At 41.3% G+C, this 22,096-nt stretch overlaps 1 protein-coding gene across 2 annotated transcripts in view; it reads right to left on the bottom strand.

Annotated features, from left to right (window-relative positions):
* The window catches only part of adcy8 (adenylate cyclase 8 (brain)), a 140,383-nt gene that overhangs the window by 64,374 nt on the left and 53,913 nt on the right, over positions 1-22,096 (bottom strand). For both annotated transcript variants that reach the window (XM_061979126.1, XM_061979125.1), the window contains exon 2: positions 3,966-4,115. In XM_061979126.1, coding sequence (XP_061835110.1) covers positions 3,966-4,115 — 150 coding nt within the window. The remainder of the gene's footprint in view (positions 1-3,965; positions 4,116-22,096) is intronic.

Genomic DNA, 22,096 nt, shown 5'->3' with positions numbered 1-22,096 from the left:
AAGTCACGTTACTTAGCCAATAAACGTTATCTTACATTCAAAACTTACCGTTCTTTGTGCAACTTCAAATGCCGGACGAAGTTGGAAGTTGTTGCCTCTCCATCAGTAATTTTCGAACCGCATGTGTTGCATACTGCAAACCGTTTTGTGTTGACCACCTCGTAATTTTTATACCCAAACAAAATTATTTTAGGTATCATTTTTTGTTCACTGGCGTGTGGTTTGGACATGTCTTCTTCGTTGGTTGTCCTGCAATTTGATTGGATGAATGCTGTGTGATGAAAACAAAGTAGATCTAATTTGATTGGCTGTTGTACTGACAGCACACCAGCTGACACACGCAACGCTGATAGACAAGTACACAATGAAAAATACAGAGCGCTCCCGAATAACTTTTTCATCTTTGGGTTTTGGGGAAAGTAGCAAGTCATGTCAAGTCATGTCAATTCAAAAGGCTCAAGTCCAAGTGAAGTCACAAGTCATTGATGTTAAAGTCTAAGTCGAGTTGCAAGTCTTTTTACATTTTGTCAAGTCGAGTCTAAAGTCATCAAATTCATGACTCGAGTCTGACTCGAGTCCAAGTCATGTGACTCGAGTCCACACCTCTGGTACAAACTAGTGTTGTAACGATACCAATATTTTGGTACCGGTACTAAAATTATTTCGGTACTTTTCTAAATAAAGGGCACCACAAAAAAAATGCATTATTGGCTTTATTTTAACAAAAAATCTTAGGGTACATTAAACATATGTTTCTTATTGCAGTTAAGTCCTTAAATAAAATAGTGAACATAATAGACAACTTGTATTTTAGTAGTAAGTAAGCAAACAAAGGCTCCTAATTAGTCTGCTGATGTATGCAGTAACATATTGTATCATTTATCATTCTATTATTTTGTCAACATTATTAAGGACAAGAGGTAGAAACTTCATTATTAATCTACTTGTTCATTTACTGTTAATATCTGCTTACTTCCTGTTTCAACATGTTCTATCTACACTTCTGTTAAAATGTAATAATCACTTATTCTTCGGTTGTTTGATACTTTACATTAGTTTTGGATGATACCACAAATTTGGGTATCAACCCGATACCAAGTAGTTACAGGATCATACATTGGTCATTATCAAAGTCCTAATATTAATTTTTAAAAGACGAAAGAAGGTGTTGTGATGCCAAAAAATATCGACGTAATCATAGTAGTATCGACTCGATACATGCTTGTACTTGAAATCATTACAGTGGATGTTAGGCGTCGATCCACCAATGGCGTTTGTTTACATTTTGATGCCGGTGAGCTACGGTGTGTAGTGAAGCACGTTTAGCTATTCCTCGTCCTGCAGGGATGATACCTGTAAGAAACTTACTTTATTTGTCGCCATGGAGGCGAGGATTAGTGATTTAGAAGTAGCTACAACACTGCCGACGGCGGATGGACGTTAACCGCTAGCTAACTAGCCATGTCTTAAAGGGGAACATTATCACCAGACCTATGTAAGCGTCAATATATACCTTGATGTTGCAGAAAAAAGACCATATATTTTTTTAACCGATTTACGAACTCTAAATGGGTGAATTTTGGCGAATTAAACGCCTTTCTATTATTCGCTCTCGGAGCGATGACGTCACAACGTGACGTCACATCGGGAAGCAATCCGCCATTTTCTCAAACACATTACAAACACCGAGTCAAATCAGCGCTGTTATTTTCCGTTTTTTCGACTGTTTTCCGTACCTTGGAGACATCATGCCTCGTCGGTGTGTTGTCGGAGGGTGTAACAACACAAACAGGGATGGATTCAAGTTGCACCAGTGGCCCAAAGATGCGAAAGTGGCAAGAAATTGGACGTTTGTTCCGCACACTTTACCGACGAAAGCTATGCTACGACAGAGATGGCAAGAATGTGTAGATATCCTGCGACACTCAAAGCAGATGCATTTCCAACGATAAAGTCAAAGAAATCTGCCGCCAGACCCCCATTGAATCTGCCAGAGTCTGTGAGCAATTCAGGGACAAAGAACCTCGGTAGCACGGCAAGCAATGGCGGCAGTTTGTTCCCGCAGACGAGCGAGCTAAACCCCCTGGATGTCTTGGCTCACACCGTCCCTTATGCCACCGAAGATGATCAAGAGAAGAATATCGACCCTAGCTTCCCTGGCCTGCTGACATCAACTCCAAAACTGGACAGATCAGCTTTCAGGAAAAGAGCGCGGATGAGGGTATGTCTACAGAATATATTAATTGATGAAAATTGGGCTGTCTGCACTCTCAAAGTGCATGTTGTTGCCAAATGTATTTCATATGCTGTAAACCTAGTTCATAGTTGTTAGTTTCCTTTAATGCCAAACAAACACATACCAATCGTTGGTTAGAAGGCGATCGCCGAATTCGTCCTCGCTTTCTCCCGTGTCGCTGGCTGTCGTGTCGTTTTCGTCGGTTTCGCTTGCATACGGTTCAAACCGATATGGCTTAATAGCTTCAGTTTCTTCTTCAATTTCGTTTTCGCTACCTGACTCCACACTACAACCATCCGTTTCAATACATGCGTAATCTGTTGAATCGCTTAAGCCGCTGAAATCCGAGTCTGAATCCGAGCTAATGTCGCTATAGCTTGCTGTTCTATCCGCCATGTTTGTTTGAGTTGGCATCACTATGTGACGTCACAGGAAAATGGACGGGTGTATATAACGATGGTTAAAATCAGGCACTTAGAAGCTTTTTTTAGGGATATTGCGTGATGGGTAAAATTTTGAAAAAAACTTCGAAAAATAAAATAAGCCACTGGGAACTGATTTTTAATGGTTTTAACCCTTCTGAAATTGTGATAATGTTCCCCTTTAAAGCACCTCTTCCTGAGGGCGTTTCAGTGTTATAACTTCACCTTTATCTTTAGTTTTTAAGCCAAGATGCATCTGTTCTCCCTTTTCTGTCTACAATCTGTGTCTGCTTGTAAGTACTCCGTGATTGTGTGCCGCCGAACATGCTCGTCTGCTCGTAAACCAGCAATATCACGACGTGACTTCGACGCGGGCGCGGGGAGGTGTGGGACTCGTAAGTTTTAGAGCCGGTATTGTACCGAAAATTATTCATTGGCATCGCGGTACTATACTAATACCGGTATACCGTACAACCCTAGTACAAACAGTTGTGATGGTCCACAAAGCCAAGAAACTTGAATAACTTTGTAGACACATTCTCACAGAATGACACTTATCTGCTCTACACACATACTCATATGTGATTGGCTCAAGTTCAAGCCCCGCCTACTTTTTCCATTTCAACCATGGCTGAGCTCATCATGCCTGAAGGCTTTGTGGAAACAAGACGTAATAAAAGCTTTCTGGGACTCGCACGCTGTCCACTTCACTACGTAAACACAACGCCACTCACATTTTGTGTGTGTGTGTGTGTGTGTGTGTGTGAGTGTGTGACAGGCGGCAGTGGATCGATGTGGCGTCCATGTTTGTCTCCCGTCAGCAGTCTCATTAGCAGAGTCGCTAACATTGTGTGCTGTCAACAGAAATCCATCAATAGCTTGGTTCCTCTCGTCAAACTCGCTTCAAGACGCTTCACATCGCCGCTGGACATGAAGTGCACCGCGCTGTGATTTGTGTGTTTGTGTCTAAGGACAAATAGCTGAATGAAGATACAGTGCAACCTCTTGGGTCAATTTTCTTTTTATACTTATGTTAAGAATGTTAAAACATGTACTGAGACTCTCATGATTTAATAATAGTTCAACCTTGGTGCAACATTCAAGATCGTCAACGAGCTCGAAGGTTTTTTGCTCATTCACTGACTGATGACGCAACATTAGGAGAACTTTGGGGTTGACAGTCTTTTTCAGGATATTTTCACACAGTTTATATTGTTTGAACATTTTAACACGGTGACAGGAGGTCTGAGGACAACCCAGCAACCTTCAGGTTGGGAGACCACCACTCCCATCCGGGTGGTACTCACCTGTCTCTGGTTCTCTGTCTCCAGACGCAGGCGAGCCTCGATGCAGCGCCGCGTCTCCAGAAAGGCCTGACGCTGCGCCCGGTCCGACAGGTAACTGATGAAGATCCCGGCCGTGTTCATGCACATGAACAACACGGTCTGAGCCGCCACCTGGAAAACACAAACACACAGTAGGTCACAATGCGCACACTGCAAAAAAGGTAGACCGGGGACGTGCAGTCAGGGTAACATCCATCCATCCATCCATTTTCTACCGCTTAATCCCTTCGGGGTCGCGAGGGGCGCTGGAGCCTATCTCAGCTACAATCGGGCGGAAGGCGGGGTACACCCTGGACAAGTCGCCACCTCATCACAGGGCCAACACAGATAGACAGACAACATTCACACTCACATTCACACACTAGGGCCCATTTAGTGTTGCCAATCAACCTATCCCCAGGTGCATATCTTTGGAGGTGGGAGGAAGCCGGAGTACCCGGAAGGAACCCACGCGGTCACGGGGAGAACATGCAAACTCACACAGAAAGATCCTGAGCCCGGGATTGAACCCAGGACTGCTCAGGACCTTCGTATTGTGAGGCAGACGCACTAACCCCTCTTCCACCGTGCTGCATGTCAGGGTAACAATGAAAAGAAATATAAAACCATAATATAAATATTTTTCTAACCCGAATGCTCAAAATAATTAATTAGAATAAGAAGTGTAAACTTAAAACGTTGTTGAAAATTGTACTTACTTAAAAATGTTGAGTGTGAGTAACATTTTTCTTCTTTTTAAGTTTATTAAACTTGTTATTTTTATTTAGTATTAACTTGTTTGCAGATTATGTAACTGCTACTTAAAATAATTAACTCACAGTTACTTAAAACTCAGTGGATTAAACATAATTTTGTCTTATTTTGAAAGAACAAATCATTCAATCGAATCAAGAATAAATTAAGAATGAATCAATCGCATTATAGATTTGTATTGTTATTATACTCTGTGTGTGTATGTACAGTATGTATAAATTATCAATCAATCAATCAATGTTTATTTATATAGCCCTAAATCACAAGTGTCTCAAAGGGCTGCACAAGCCACAACGACATCCTCGGCTCAGATCCCACATCAGGGCAAGGAAAAAATCAACCCAATGGGATACATTGAGAAACCTTGGAGTGGAATTATTACACACACACACACACACACACACACACTCAGAGGAAGTGCTTTTATTTTGTAGCATTTACATGCACTTCCTCTTCAGGCAGCAGACACGAGGAGGAACATTTTTGAGTTGGCTTAAATCATACTTGCCAACCTTGAGACCTCTGATTTCGGGAGGTGGGGGCGTGGTTAAGAGGGGAGGAGTATATTGACAGCTAGAATTCACCAAGTCAAGTATTTCATACACACACACACACACACATATATATATATATAGATATATATATATATATATATATATATATATATATATATATATATATATATATATATATAAATCTACATCCTGAAAATATGCAAACAAAACTGTGTTTAGATAATTGATACTTCAAACTTGCATAAATAAATCTTAAGGAATATAACATAACCTGGTTTCTGAGAGCTTCAAAATGTAATGAATAAAATGCTAAAGTTGTTGATAAACAAGCAATTATTTTAATAATTAAATATGGTCATTTTAAATGAATTATTATGATAATTTAAAATTAATTATTTCAAATATGTTTATTTTAATGTATAATTCTAATGCCTGGATGTAATAAGGAGTCAGAAAAAAATACAAATAAAAATACAATTGATTTTGATGTTTTTAGCAAAATATAGTAAAAATGTATTTAGTTTTTCTTTTTTTTTAAATTAATAAATATATTTATTTTTAGGTAAGATAAACATAATAATACAATTTATCTCTAGTCTGGATGATTTAGTTCTTGTCACCCTGTTGTCCTCCCGTCATGAAAAAAGGCTGTCCTCACTCAGGTCCGCATGGAGCTGGAGGGGGCGTGGCCTCCAGCTCCGGCTGAAAATCGGGAGATTTTCGGGAGAATATTTGTCCCGGGAGGTTTTCGGGAGAGGCGCTGAATTTCGGGAGTCTCCCGGAAAATTCGGGAGGGTTGGCAAGTATGGCTTAAATGGTAAGTGTAATTCAATTAAAATTACATTTAACATAAACTCCAAATATTTACAATCTTATATACTCAAATATTTGAGTTTATGAACTCAAAAAATATGTGGCAACTGATTGCCTCACTGTTTTTGAGTTCAGCTTACTTGTTCGGGTTTACAGTGCAGTGTTAAAAAAGTATAAAATAAAATAATGTACAATTGGCTGTGAGAAAGACAGACAATGGACAGAGAATCCTCTGTCCTACGTGTCATTTATATCAGAATTTTATAGCTGCTGGATGATTCAAAGGGGCTGTTTGCAACATTTACACAGATTCCGAGAGGGCGCTAACTTTCCAATGTATTTCAAGCGTTATATATCCCGCACTCTTACGTCTTTTATGGTGTAATTAGACTTAGACTTCCTTTATTGTCATTCAAATTTGAACTTTATAGTACAGATAATAACAAAATGTTGTTGCATTAGCTCGTGGTAGTGCAGGATAAAAGAGCAATAAGGTGCAGAGTGTTTGCATTTACAAAAAAAGGTGCAGATATAAATAGATAGATTACTGTACAGATAAATATATTGCACTTTTGCATATGCATCCACGTTTATGGATGTATGTTATATTGCTTTTTATAGTCCAGCGAGGTAATCCGTTTTTTGAGGGAATTGAGGGGACTATTATGATGCGTTCAAGAGTCTTATGGCCTGAGGGAAGAAGCTGTTACAGAACCTGGAGGTTCTGCTACGGAGGCTGTGGAACCTCTTTCCAGAGTCCAGCAGTGAAAACAGTCCTTAGTGGGAGGAGTCTCTACTGACTCTAGTGACGTAACTACGTAACACATGCACGCGCATTAGCTTTGGGTGTTGTTAGCTAATGATACCGATCTGGATAGTTAGTAGAGATGTCCGATAATATCGGACTGCCGATATTATCGGCCGATAAATGTTTTAAAATGTAATATCGGAATTTATCGGTATCGGTTTAAAAATGATCTGTATCGGTTTCAAAAAGTAAAATGTATGAATTTTTAAAATGCCGCTGTACGGAGTGGTACACGGACGTAGGGGGAAGTAAAGAGCGCCAATAAACCTTAAAGGCACTGCCTTTGCGTGCCGGCCCAATCACATAATATCTATGGCTTTTCACACACACAAGTGAATCCAAGCATACTTGGTCAACAGCCATACAGGTCACACTGAGGGTGGCCGCATAAACAACTTTAACACTGTTACAAATATGCGCCACACTGTGAACCCACACCAAACAAGAATGACAAACACATTTTGGGAGAACATCCGCACCGTAACACAACATACACACAACAGAACAAATACCCAGAATCCCTTGCAGCACAAACTCTTCCGGGACGCTACAATATACACCCCCGCTACCGCCCAACCCCGCCCACCTCAACCTCCTCATGCTCTCTCAGGGAGAGCACGTCCCAAATTCCAAGCTGCTGTTTTGAGGCATGTAAAAAAAAAAAAAAGCACTTTGTGACCTTCATCCATCCATTTTCTACCGCTTGTCCCTTTTGGGGTCGCGGGGGGTGCTGGAGCCTATCTCAGCTGCATTCGGGCGGAAGGCGGGGTACACCCTGTACAAGTCGCCACCTCATCACAGGGCGCACTTTGTGACTTCAATAATAAATATGGCAGTGCCATGTTGGCATTTTTTTCCCATAACTTGAGTTGATTTATTTTGGAAAACCTTGTTACATTGTTTAATGCATCCAGCGGAGCATCACAACAAAATTAGGCATAATAATGTGTTAATTCCACGACTGTATATATCGGTATCGATTGATATCGGTATCGGTAATTAAGAGTTGGACAATATCGGATATCGGCAAAAAAAACATTATCGGACATCTCTAATAGTTAGTAGTAGCTGCATTTAAATGTGTATTCTATCATAACAAGATGACTGCAAATTGTTCATTGCTTCTCTCGGACTGCTTTTGTATGTGTGCCCGCGCTCCCTGCGCGTACATGTCGACGTGACCGCCGTAAACACCACTCGTTTTTTCGTACCACTCGTTATCAAATGTACACACAGTCTTAGTAGATCACTCGCAACGCTCCCACTAATAGAACACAGAAAGTTATAGTTTGCACACGCTGTTTAGTGCGTGGTATTTGGATCTCAGTAGAGCACTATGTGCAAGCCTGCAAGTACACCAGTATCACATTACAACGCGTCTCTTGACGTTGCTTCTTCTCTTTATGTTGGCTGTGATGGCAGGTGGGTCACATGACACCGTCCGCTACCCATGACGTAAGACGGTGCAGGCAGCATCGCCACTGTTTAAGCCGTGACACACGCACACAAACACAGTCACACGCTCCGAGGGTAATTTGCATGTCAGACGAGCCTGGGCAGGTCTTCTACTAGTTCCCTGCCAAAAATCACAGAGGATGCTTGGAGTTGGCCTACAAAGAGGCGACCTGCTGTGACTTCAGTGACATGAAACCACACACACAGACCAAACACGTTTTTTAAATTATACACCTGCAGTCGTGGTCAAAAGTTTGCATCCACTTGTAAAGAACATAATGTCATGGCTGTCTTGAGTTTCCAATAATTTCTACAACTCTTATTTTTTTTGTGATAGAGTGATTGAAGCACATACTTGTTGGTCACTGAAAAAATTCATGAAGTTTGGTTCTTTTATGAATTTGTTATGGGTCTACTGAAAATGTGACCAAATCTGCTTGGTCAAAAGTATACATACAGCAATGTTAATATTTGGTTACATGTCCCTTGGCAAGTTTCACTGCTATAAGGCGCTTTTGGTAGCCATCCACAAGGTTCTGGAAAGCTTCTGGTTGAATTTTTGACCACTCCTCTTGACAAAATTGGTGCAGTTCTGCTAAATTTGTTGGTTTTCTGACATGGACTTTTTTCTTCAGCATTGTCCACACGTTTAAGTCAGGACTTTGGGAAAGCCATTGTAAAACCTTAATTCCAGCCTGATTTAGCCATTCCTTTACCACTTTTGACGTGTGTTTGGGGTCATTGTCCTGTTGGAACACCCAACTGCACCCAAGACCCAACCTCTGGGCTGATGATTTTAGGTTGTCCTGAAGAATTTGGAGGTAATCCTCCTTTTTCATTGTCCCATTTATTCTCCGTGAAGCACCAGTTCCATTGGCAGCAAAACAGGCCCAGAGTATAAAACTACCACCACCATGCTTGACGGTAGGTTTGGTGTTCCCGGGATTAAAGGCCTCACCTTTTCTCCTCCAAACATATTGCTGGGTATTGTGGCCAAACAGCTAAACAGCTTTTTGTTTCATCTGTCCACAGAACTTTCCTCCAGGAGGTCTTATCTTTGTCTATATGATGTCAGATGTCAACCCAAAACATTGAAAGTGTTATGTGTGGGGGGTCGCAGCTTGCTGCAAGGTTCGTTCCCCCGTGATGCAGCTGGACCACTCCGGACAGGACGTGCAGGTAGGAACATGATTTATTCGTACAAATCACACAGGTACCAAAAACAGAAAACAAGCCAGAGGAAAAACGTGCCTATCGCACTGGACGCTAGGGCTAACACTTAGCATGGACTAGAGACAAGCGATACTCACGTAATAGTAGCATGAAGCAAACAAAGAAGCCAGGCCGACTGACCAGCACAGGCAGGCTTAAATAATGCCTCTGATTAGTGCTTGGTAAACAAGTGAGCGACCCGAACACCAATCAGAGGCAGGTGAAAATAATAAGTAACCATGGTAACTAAATGCACAACAACAGGAACTCAGGGATTCCAAAACTAACAGAAAATAACAAAAACATGATCCGGGCCACGGATCATGACAGAAAGAGCCATATTGGACCAAAAATACAAAAATCAAATCTGTCTGGAGCCGCAAAAAATTAAAAGCCGTTTATAAGTGTTATAATGAAGGCAACACATGACGTAAGTGTCTATATTAGCTATAATAGCCGACTATCAAAAAGACCATGTGTCGGCTGAAGCAAATCTTCGCTGACAGAAATGTTGAAATATAATATTTATTCTACACATTTTTACAACATTAGAAACCAAATCAGAGGCTACTCAGAGGGTGGGATGACTCCTGGAAATTACTGGCTTTGAATGGCCAAAGGTATAGATGTGTTTGTCCAAGTTAAGGCTTTCTTCTTTTAACAGATTTATTACAATCTTTGGCAAGCTAGGTAATGTTTGCTGTGGTCTGGAACAACATGGCACACAAACAACTATGAGAAATGCAGCCAATATTACATACAGATAATATGTCATGAGACATGCAAATATAAATTATATACAAAGAGGATAAAAGTAAAGGATATTAAATGAGCTCAAATATACCTACAAATGAGGCATAATGATGCAATATGTACACAACATCTAGCCTAAATAGCATGTTAGCATCGATTAGCACCCCAACAAGTCAGTAACGTCAACAAAGCACACTTTTGTGCATTCACGCACAGGATAAAACTTTTGGTGGACAAACTGAGACAAAGAAGGAGTGGAAGATTTTACATGTAAACAAACTGTTGCGTCACAGTCCACACTATGGTGAGTTCAAGAACCGCCGAAATTAGTAGGACAAAACGATGTTCACCAACTACTCTCATCAGTGAAGCATAAACACAAACATATTAAACAGTGGGCGTTCTAACAATTGGGAATGTTTGTGTCGTGTTTGTCCTCAAACAAAAAACATACTAAAACAAAAAAAATAATGTTACCCTCATCTTTTTTCCATTTTCAATCCTTTTATAAAAAAAAAATGCTCCAGGGAGCCACTAGGGCAGCACTAAAGAGCCGCATGCGTGGGTTGCTGACCCCCGATATATACCAATGTAAGCTAGAAAAGCAGTTAGCAAAGTTAATTATTGCAGTGAATTTTGTCCCGTATATTTTCACATCATTGTTTGTTGAGGTAAAACCAATAAGTTCACCAAGATGGTCAACAGCACTGATTGATGCGTGGCAAACTGCGTATTGGTTATTTTTAGCTCAGTAATATGTCTTCTTGTGCTTTTTGGTAAAGTATTAGCATGATGAATTAAAGCTCACCCTAGCACAATCGGCGGGACACCTTTGAGACATTTTCTACCTGCAGGTGTGATCCAATTCTTATGGCGACCAGTCTCACCCTCCTACCCAAAGTCAGCTGGGATAGCTTTCTCTAACGACCCTAATGTGGATAAGCAGTAAAGAAAATGGATATTTGGAAATTATATTTTTCATGAAGTTTTTCCACACTTCCTGCCACTAGTTATCTCTCTCATCACTTCCTTCTCAGTCAGCCTGTGCACATAGTTGTACATGTGTCAAAAGCAAGCTCAACCTGTTCTAAAGTAAGCCCAAAAACCTGAAACGGGCAACTCTTGAAATTTGCAGGCGAAGAAAAAAAAACAAAAAACAAGCCCACAGTCGCTTATGATAAGCGAACTTGGCAACACTGCCCACAAACGTGGTGCAGAACATGCTGACTTTGATCTGGGTCGAATATGGTGACAGTGATTCGGATCAACTCCAAAATCTAATCACTTGTTCTTTATCTCATTTCGGGCATTTCATGAAAGTTCAATGATAACTTGTAGAGTTATGTTGCAAAAAAACTAAAAGACAGGAAAACCCCAGCGACTATTGGCGGAAGTAAAAAGTCAGCACTGGCATAAAGTGCACAGCACTAAGTTAAAGTCAAAGTTAAAGTACCAATGATTGTCACACACACACTAGGTGTGGCAAAATTTGTCCTCTGGATTTGACCCATCCACTTGTTCACCCCCTGGGAGGTGAGGGGAGCAGTGGGCAGCAGCGGTGCCACGCCCGGGGATCATTTTTGGTGATTTAACCCCCAATTCCAACCCTTGATGCGGAGTGCCAAGCAGGGAGATAATGGGTGCCATTTTTATAGTCTTTGGTATGACTCGGCCGGGGTTTGAACTCACAACCTACCGATATCAGGGCGGACACTCTAACCACTAGGCCACTGAGTAGGTTATACTAATATACATACATATATTTTTTTGTACTCAGGACATAAGTAAAGTGAATTTACACTGGGAAACCCATCATCTACATTTTGAAGTTACATTTAAACCGGTGTGGGTGGAACTGGGAGCTCAGTGTGTAAAGCAGGGGTGTCAAACATACGGCCCGAGTGCCTGATCAGGCCAGCGAACAGGTCTTATCCGGCCCGCGGGATGAGTTTGCCATGTATGAAAATTAACCTGACATTTTTGAATGAAAGAACCAGCTGTTCTAAATGTGTCCACTGGATGTTGCAATAGCAATTCTTTGTATCTTTGTAGATGATGCTACATATGTACAAAATGATTATATATATATATATATATATATATATATATTGCCAAAAGTATTTGGCCACCTGCCTTGACTCACATATGAACTTGAAGTGCCATCCCATTCCTAACCCATATGGTTCAATATGATGTCGGTCCACCTTTTGCAGCTATTACAGCTTCAACTCCTCTGGGAAGGCTGTCCACAAGGTTGCGGAGTGTGTTTATAGGAATTTTCGGCCATCCTTCCAAAAGCGCATTGGTAAGGTCACACACTGATGTTGGTTGAGAAGGCCCGGCTCTCATTCTCCGTTCTAATTTATCCAAAAGGTGTTCTATCGGGTTCAGGTCAGGACTTTGTGCAGGCCAGTCAAGTTCATCCACACCAGACTCTATCATCCATGTCTTAATGGACCTTGCTTTGTGCACTGGTGCGCAGTCATGTTGGAGGAGGAAGGGGCCCGCTCCAAACTGTTCCCACAAGGTTGGGAGCATGGAATTGTCCAAAATGTTTTGGTATCCTGGAGCTTTCAAAGTTCCTTTCACTGGAACTAAGGGGCCAAGCCCAACTCCTGAAAAACAACCCCGCACCATAATTCCTCCTCCACCAAATTTCACACTCGGCACAATGCAGTCCGAAATGTACCGTTCTCCTGGCAACCTCCAAACCCAGACTCGTCCTTTAGAAATTTCCAGAACTGGATTTGTTGCACAGGTGGCATCCTATGACAGTTCCACGCTGGAAATCACTGAGCACCTGAGAGTGGCCCATTCTTTCACAAATGTTTATAGAAACTGATCATTTGGATTGGTGGCAAAATACTTTTGGCAATATAGTGTGTGTGTGTATATATATATATATATATTATATATATATATATATATATATATATATATATATATATATATATATATATATATATATATATATATATATATATATATATATATATATGTATAAATAACCTGGTGTAGGTTTATATATATATATATATATATATATATATATATATATATATATATATATATATATATATATATATATATATATATATATAAACTAACAAAAAAGAAAAGACACAACCAAAACATCAGTTAATAAGTACAGGCAAATATTGACTTAAAGCCACAGACAACTGCACTCCTGAATGGCCCCAACACGGTGCAGCAATACACAAAAGCAAACAAAAGGCTCATTAATTATTTACATTTCAATTACTTTTCAGTCGGGTTAAAATTGGAGATCTGTCTCTTTTACATATTTTAGAAACGCAACCCATACTTATTGAAATTTTTGCAGAACAACCATTGAATGTCAGCCCAATTTTCTCCAATTTCAGGACATAAAGAATAACTCTAATCCAGCGAACGTGGCAGGGAGGCGTTGCAGCCTTCCAGTTTAGCATATTGTGTCTTCTCGCTAAGAAATTAGGAAATGCTACCAAGTTCTTTTTGGATTTGCGAAGAGAAGATGACAAAGGGTCTACCCCAAATAGTCCGTTTAGAGCAGGGGTGTCAAACCTACGGCCCGCGGGCCAGATCAGGCCCGCAAACAGGTTTTATCCGGCCCATGGGATGAGTTTGCTAAGTATAAAAATAAGCCAAAATTTTTGAATGAAAGAAACCGCTGTTCTAAATGTGTCCACTAGGTGTCGCTATAGCAATTATTTGTATCTTTGTAGATTATACTACATATGTAAAAAATATAAACCACATGATGTTAGTGCACCAGTCGAGGAAAATGAGCAAACTACATTAATAACATCCTGGAATTTGATTTTGATATTTTTTTTTTTATAAAATGAAAACCAATGAGTTGACTGATGAACATTATCACATAATGTATTCAGAAAGTATAAATAGCGACAAATAAAGATAGAATACTATTAATGTATGTGCATCTGTAAGTGTAAAAAAAACCCAACAACATTATGATTTGTACATTTTCAGAGTGTGCTTGTTCTATTTTTAAACAAAGAAAACAATCTGAAGTTGTCTTTATTTTTAAGTTATTGTGCCGTGATTTTTACCAGTCCGGCCCACTTGGGAGTAGATTTTTCTCCATGTGGCCCACAATCTAAAATGAGTTTGTCACCCCTGGCTCAGAGGATTGGATTCAATCTTTTCGACAATTACCAAAGACAAAGTATTAAAAATGTCAGTCCAATAACTGCACAGGGATGGGCAAAGCCAAAACATATGTACTGGATTAAGTTAGCTGGAGTCTATCACACATAATACTAATATTTCGTCATACACCTTAGCCATTCGGACCTTGGTATAATATTAAGTTAAAGTACCGATGATTGTCACACACACACTAGGTGTGGCGAAATTATTCTCTGCATTTGACCCATCACCCTTGATCACCTCCTGGGAGGTGAGGGGAGCAGTGAGCAGCAGCGGTGGCCGCGCCCGGGAATCATTTTTGGTGATTCAACCCCCAATTACAACCCTTGATGCTAAATGCCAAGCAGAGAGGTAATAGGTCCTGTTTTTTACAGTCTTTGGTATGAATCGGCCGGGGTTTGAACTCACAACATACCGATCTCAGGGCGGACACTCAAACCACTGAGTAGGTTAATATGTACGATATATTAGCTTACATTGAATAAGGCTGTGTCTAGCACAAATAGAAGACTTATAAACACAGCTTAAAATCTCTATCAAGCTCCCCTCAGTTAGGGTCACTCCCTAGTCACCCTCCTAAAGTGACTTAATTGTCCTTAATTGAATTCAGAGACTCAGGGCTTAAATGAAAAATGTGATTATAAATACGAGTAATTGATTCTTTTAAAGTCGGAAGTGGTGTCAAAAACGCATTTAAAACTGCGTCAGTTGGTAAATTTGGGAATCTGGGGAAGTATTACGAACAAAACTGCGGAGTCGTAGATATCTAAAAAGATGTTGCTTCGGGAGTGAAAATGTATTACAAAGTTGCTGAAAAGAAGGACCTTCGTATTGTGAGGCACAATACGAAGGTCCTGGGTTCGATCCTGGGCTCGGGATCTTTCTGTGTGGAGTTTGCATGTGACTGTGTGGGTTTCCTCCGGGTACTCCGGCTTCCTCCCACCTCCAAAGACATGCACCTGGGGATAGGTTGATTGGCCTTAGTGTGTGAATGTGAGTGTGAATGTTGTCTGTCTATCTGTGAGAAAAGGAGATCACAGACACGCTGACACACAAGGTCACTACCCAGCAGCTGGCTGCTTTACAGCACTGCAGAATACCCTGCAGCGCACCGAACTGCCACGATAGACGCGGGAACTAGACCCAGCAGGCCCCAACCAGGACGGCATCCAGAAGGGGTGAACGGTGGGACCCAGGGGCCCCAGACACGCAGCCCGGCTGCAGTAGCCTGAGGCGCCGACTCACGCCGTACAAGCAGGCCCCGAGAGCGCCCCCCAAAAATAAATATAGTTATATATATATACATACATACATACATACACACACACATATATATGCATGTACAGTATATACACAAATATACATACATATACACATACCTACATACATACATGCATACTTACACATACACATACCTACACACAAGAGGAAGCGAAACCCGCGCGGCGGAACACAAACCAGAAGTGAAGACAACTGACCAGCCAATCAATCTCTGTTAAAAATAAATAAATCTAAAAATAATAATAATCGACTTTCACTGTAAACAAACATGGCTTTGTGCATTTCTGCTTGTCTGATGTTATCACAGTATTTATTTAAAATGTTTTCCTTCTGTTCACTACTTTTGCTTTACCTCTCTTTTTGAAATGAATCTGTTCTGTGCCATTTATGTATGTACAAGTTGCCGCAAGTCTTCATGTTACGACATTCTGTGTATGTGTCTGAGGCTTGCAGTTAGCACTTGGAGTAGCTGTAATGTCGTAAATAAAACATCTCGTTGAGACGGCAACTGGATCCCTTCTTTTATTGTTACATCGACACGTGACCCTTTATACCATACTTTTGTTTTTGCTAGTTTCGTTTTAAAGCAACAAACTCAACAACATGCTTCTGTACATGTTGAATCAGGGGAGACAGCAGCAAGACAATCGCTTCATTCCAAGACTATTAAATGTAGTGCCGCCTCTACCACCGAAGAGTAGCTGATATCAAAGACATGCACGGTAAGGATAATTCAAACCCGAATTTCGGAGGATGTGTTTTCATGACTTGGCATAAACCGCCCGTCTTGATCAGAATGCAATTCTGATTCGAAAGTGTGATCGGTTCAGAATATTCCGAATGGCGTGTTTACATGAAGAATTTTTATTCCAGTTAGGCTTTTAATCCGATTCAATGTGTCAATGGGCACATGTGGCATTATTATTATTATCATTATTATTATTATTATTGGTACTTGGCAATGAGCAGCCTTTGTTAACATATAAAAAAAAGTCGGGGCCTTCCCAGCTGTGAACCTCATTTTTCAGAAAAGAGAATTTGTAAGCCTGTGAGACGAGCGTGCTCAGTGAGAGAAACGTAAGTCACACACAATGTCATGTGACGTTAGAGCAGGTGGTCGTTCGTTGGTAGTGGGCGGTCTGCCCCTGCTGCAGGACGCCATGCCTCAAAAAGCACACAGAGTATTTATTTCACGCTTGCTCGTTGTGTGGGAGGATCAGATCAGACTGTAGCTTCAAGACGGGCACACACACACACACACACACACACACACACACACACACACACACACACACACACACACACACACGCAGTGAGGCGCGGCGCCCCCCGGGTGCATTACGGCGTGCTACTCTGTGTTATTGTGAATCTCTCCCAGGACGCCATCAGGGCTGATTCAATTTCTTCGCTTGCCCCCGAAGGCCTCTGCACCTCCCACGGAGACCAAAATTAAAAAGCCCACAAGCTGTGGCAGCTGCGGCGCCATCTATGTTGTTTTGGAACACGCGGAACACGCTCGTTAAAGGCAAATGGCACTGATGTGGATGTTTTTAACGAGGGCTCATTAGGAGCGGGAACATGTTACATGGAAAACACGACGCCAGGTTAATAATAGTCACAGGGATCACATGTGACACACACACTCACACACACACACACACACTCACTCACATACAGACAAAGTCAACAATAACGAGTCTTGCAAGTGACCTGCAAGTAACCTACGGTTTCAAGGTCACATGACCGCTAAGGAGAGTTGAACGCCACATCGCCATGATGAGTAGAATTATCATTCATCACCATGGCACCGCACAAACATGTCTCCACAAACATTTGTGCAATTGTCCAAAAAAAAAGACAACAACTGTTACAGGGCTATGTGGCCATATTGACATTAGCATCTACAGACATTATCATCTAGAGCAGGTTAGTCAACAAATTGTCATCTTATATTTAGCCTCTATATCAGTGGTTCTTAACCTGGGTTCGATCGAACACTAGGGGTTCGGTGAGTCGGCCTCAGGGGTTCGGCAGAGCCTCCGCCGCAGCGGTCAAGACACACCAGACTCATGAATTGATTAACGTGGACCCCGACTTAAACAAGTTGAAAAACGTATGCGGGTGTAACCATTTAGTGGTCAATTGTACGGAATATGTACTGTACTGTGCAATCTACTAATAAAAGTTTCAATCAATCAATCGTGTAAATAAAAACTTCTCCCTATCGGCGTATCATCATCAGCCGTTGTCAGTCCACTGCTGGACGAAAGCCTCAGCATGTTTCTGCCATAGTGAACGATCTCTAGCTGCTCCCTGCCACTGCACTGTTCCCTCTGGAACTGCTGGGGACTGGGGGCCGTCTTCTTGGCGTACTTTTAGATTAGATTAGATTAGATTTATTGGTCCCCTTGGGGAAATTCATTGTCACTGCCGTACATTTAAACACTAGACATTACACATTACACAAAAAAAAAATAACAAAAAGACATCATACATGACTAACACACATTTACAGGCTTGTCAGACAGGTCGGCCGGGCCTGCTGTTAAGGGCGGCTATAGCTGCAGGGATCAGGCTTTTCCTGAGGCGGGCCCTCCGGAATTTGATTGTTCTGTACCTGCGCCCTGATGGTAGTGGGATGATGTATTGGTGTAGTGGGTGAGTGATATCCTGAACTATTGTTTTTGCCAGTCGGGTGATGGACCTGTGGTTTATGTCTGAAATGTTGGGTGTGGGTAGGCCGATGATTTTAGCTGCTATGTTTGTAATGCGTGTGAGTTTGGTCCGGTTGGTTACAGAAAGCATGGTGAAAAAACATGTGGAACAGTACAGAAGGATGGGTTGAACAATGCTTTGGTAAAGTAATAACAGGAGATGAGGTGCAACGTATAGTCCTTTAAGTTTCCGGATGGCTGACAGTCTTTGTTGACTTCTTTTTTGAATGTCCGTGGTGTGTTGATCAAAGGTGAGTTTATTGTCCAAGGTTATACTGGTTATTAGCCTACACCTTCCACGCTGGCTTGGTGCGGGTTGGAAGGGGTATTTTATATCAGAGATCCTTCTCCTAGACTAATTGCCTTACTGGGCTGTTGAACTTAGTCTGTCCTGTTGGTTGTCCGCGCCCCAATTACCCAGGGACCTGCTCAGCTTTATGGCGCTGACCGCCCGCCAGTCACAAGAGAAGGTGCAAACGGTTCTTTGTGTGCATTTTATAGACGTTAGTTGGGACACACTAACCCCACACACAACCTCCCATCCCATGCCTGGATGTAGTTTAACGTCATACCAAGGCGTATCTGTACTGTAAAGTTAAAATTCGAATGACAATAAAAAAGAAGTCTAAGTATTATGGATACCCCTAAACAATGTTCCCTCTAATTTTCCATCTGATTTGCAAGTGTGTAATTTGTTGTGAGTTCATGCACTGTGTTGGTTTTGTTCTTTGAACAAGGTGATGTTCATGCACGGTTCATTTTGTGCACTAGTAAAAAAACAAAAAACATATAGCTTTGTCTTGAATTTGAAAATAAATAAATAAATAAAACATTTTATTTTTCACTAAAGAAGGGTTCGGTGAATGCGCATATGAAACTGGTGGGGTTCGGTACCTCCAACAAGGTTAAGAACCACTGCTCTATATTAATGATTTGCCCACTGTTTGTCCTGAAGCTGAATGCTTAATGTATGCAGACGACACGGTTTTCTTCCTTCAGGGTCACACCAAAGACATTGTTACTCCCTCCGAGGTCTTAATCAAGGCTCAAGTTGTTCGTTTTTCCTCACACAGACATTTATTTCAGCCAGGCCTTTTTCTCATTACCAAATGATGCCATAAAGAATGCTGTCAGAACTAATAAAATAAGAAAACAGAACTTACGATTAGTCTGACATCCAATCAAAGAAAACACATTGATTTCACATACATTATCAGAAAGAATCATACCTCAATGGCCTCACAAACTCAAAGGGAATAAAGTTTCTTTTTAATCCAAGACTCCATTACCGTCTTCCATCAAACACTTGTCGTCTCATGCTGCTTCCCTTATTCCGTCACATATTAATAGTCCCCCCAACAATGTCCAAACCAGAACAAAAATACATTCCCCTCCAATTTACATGGGTTTTGTAACAAAAATAAAGTCAACATAAACTTGCACAAATTAACCCAAGGAAATACCTTTTTAATCACATTATGTGTACAATATGAACTTATATTTATACATTGTATTTATTTATTCTAACCAAGTATGAAATTATATAACATATATACAACGTGCTTCTGTCAGCAGCTACAGCAGGGGTGTCAAACTCAAATACAGAGTGGGCCAAAATTTAAAAGTGAACAAAGCCGCGGGCCAAGGTTGAACAAATTAACCTTTTAATAGGGACCCAAACAATTTTTGCATTGAATATTGACCAAGCAAGGCTTATATAACCTTATAGTGACATGCAAAATCCAGTTTCAAATAATAATAATAATAATTAAAAAATATCAATGGCATATCAAATACAATTTAAATAAAAATGTAATGCCTCTTTTCTATTTGCAGCCTTCTGAGGTAAATATCAACATTAACTTTTTCCGCAGGCTAATAAATTTGAAAATAAAATAACAATGAATAAAACAACCATTCAGGACTTTAAACTGCTCAGTTTGCAACACACTTATCTAATCTGATGTGCCCAAGCCAGATACCTGGCATCTTTTCTTGGATGCTAGTTCATTAATGTCGGGACTCAGGCTTTGAGCTGAGGCAACCTTCATTATCAAACGAAGGTGTTCATCAGTCATTATATCTCGTAGTCCACCTGGACCACAGTCTTGGGGGCGTGCCTTAAATGCACTGCCTTTAACGTACTCTACGAGCTATCGTCACGTCTGCTTATCATCCATTCTAACATTATTCAGACCCAGTCACAAGATATGTGCGGCTTCTGTACGACAGGACGCTACAAAATACACCCCCGCTACCACCAAACCCCCCCCCCCCCCCCCTACCATGGCATGTGTGTAACTAAAACAAAAAAAAAATCATCTGACCCCGACATACATATGAATGGAGAAAGAATCCAAATTGTCAACCAATATAAATATCTTGGGTTAATAATAGATTCAGAGCTTTTCTTTAAAGCCCATATTGGCAGATAGTGTAAAATAATCAAGTTTAATCTTGCAAATTTTCGTGCAATTCGAAATGAAATGTTACGGAGCCCCTAAAGGGACATGGAGATATCTCGCAATACTTTTTGCGAGATTTCAAAAGTGGTAAAGGAATGGCTAAATCAGGCTAGAATTAAGATTTTAGAATGGCCTTCCCAAAGTCCTGACTTAAACATGTGGACAATGCTGGAGAAACAAGTCCATGTCAGAAAATCAACACATTTAGCTGAACTGTCACAAATTCAACCAGAAGCTTGCCAGAAGCTTGTGGATGGCTACCAAAAGTGCAGTGAAACTTGCCAAGGGACATGTAACCAAATATTAACTTTGCTGCATGTTTACTTTTGACCCAGCAGATTTGATCACATTTTCAGTCGACCCATAATAAATTCATAAAAGAACCAAACTTCATGAATGTTTTTTGTGACCAGCAAGTATGTGCTCCAATCACTCTATCACAAAAAAATAAGAGTTGTAGAAATTATTGGAAACTAAAGACAGCTATGACATTATGTTCTTTACAAGTGTATGTCAACGTTTGATCGCGACTGTATATAAATTAGCGCTGTCAAATATGATTTTTTTTTAAATCAGAAAAAATGTCCATCCATCCATCTTCTTCCGCTTATCCGAGGTCGGGTCGCGGGGGTAGCAGCCTAAGCAGGGAAGCCCAGACTTTCCTCTCCCCAGCCACTTCGTCCAGCTCTTCCCGGGGGATCCCGAGGCGTTCCCAGGCCAGCCGGGAGACATAGTCTTCCCAACGTGTCCTGGGTCTTCCCCGTGGCCTCCTACCGGTCGGACGTGCCCTAAACACCTCCCGAGGGAGGCTTTCGGGTGGCATCCTGACCAGATGCCCGAACCACCTCATCTGGCTCCTCTCGATGTGGAGGAGCAGTGGCTTTATTTTGAGCTCCCCCCGGATGGCAGAGCTTCTCACCCTATCTCTAAGGGAGAGCCCCGCCACCCGGCGGAGGAAACTCATTTCGGCCGACTGTACCCGTGATCTTGTCCTTTCGGTCATAACCCAAAGCTCATGACCATAGGTGAGGATGGGAACGTAGATCGACCGGTAAATTGAGAGCTTTGCCTTCCGGCTCAGCTCTTTCTTCACCACAACGGATACAGCGTCCGCATTACTGAAGATGCCGCACCGATCCGCCTGTCGATC

The sequence above is a fragment of the Nerophis lumbriciformis genome, linkage group LG19, assembly GCF_033978685.3.
Source record: "Nerophis lumbriciformis linkage group LG19, RoL_Nlum_v2.1, whole genome shotgun sequence".
NCBI classification, from domain to species: domain Eukaryota; kingdom Metazoa; phylum Chordata; class Actinopteri; order Syngnathiformes; family Syngnathidae; genus Nerophis; species Nerophis lumbriciformis.
Note: the sequence above shows the minus strand (reverse complement) of the source record. Positions and strands in the feature narration are given on the sequence as shown.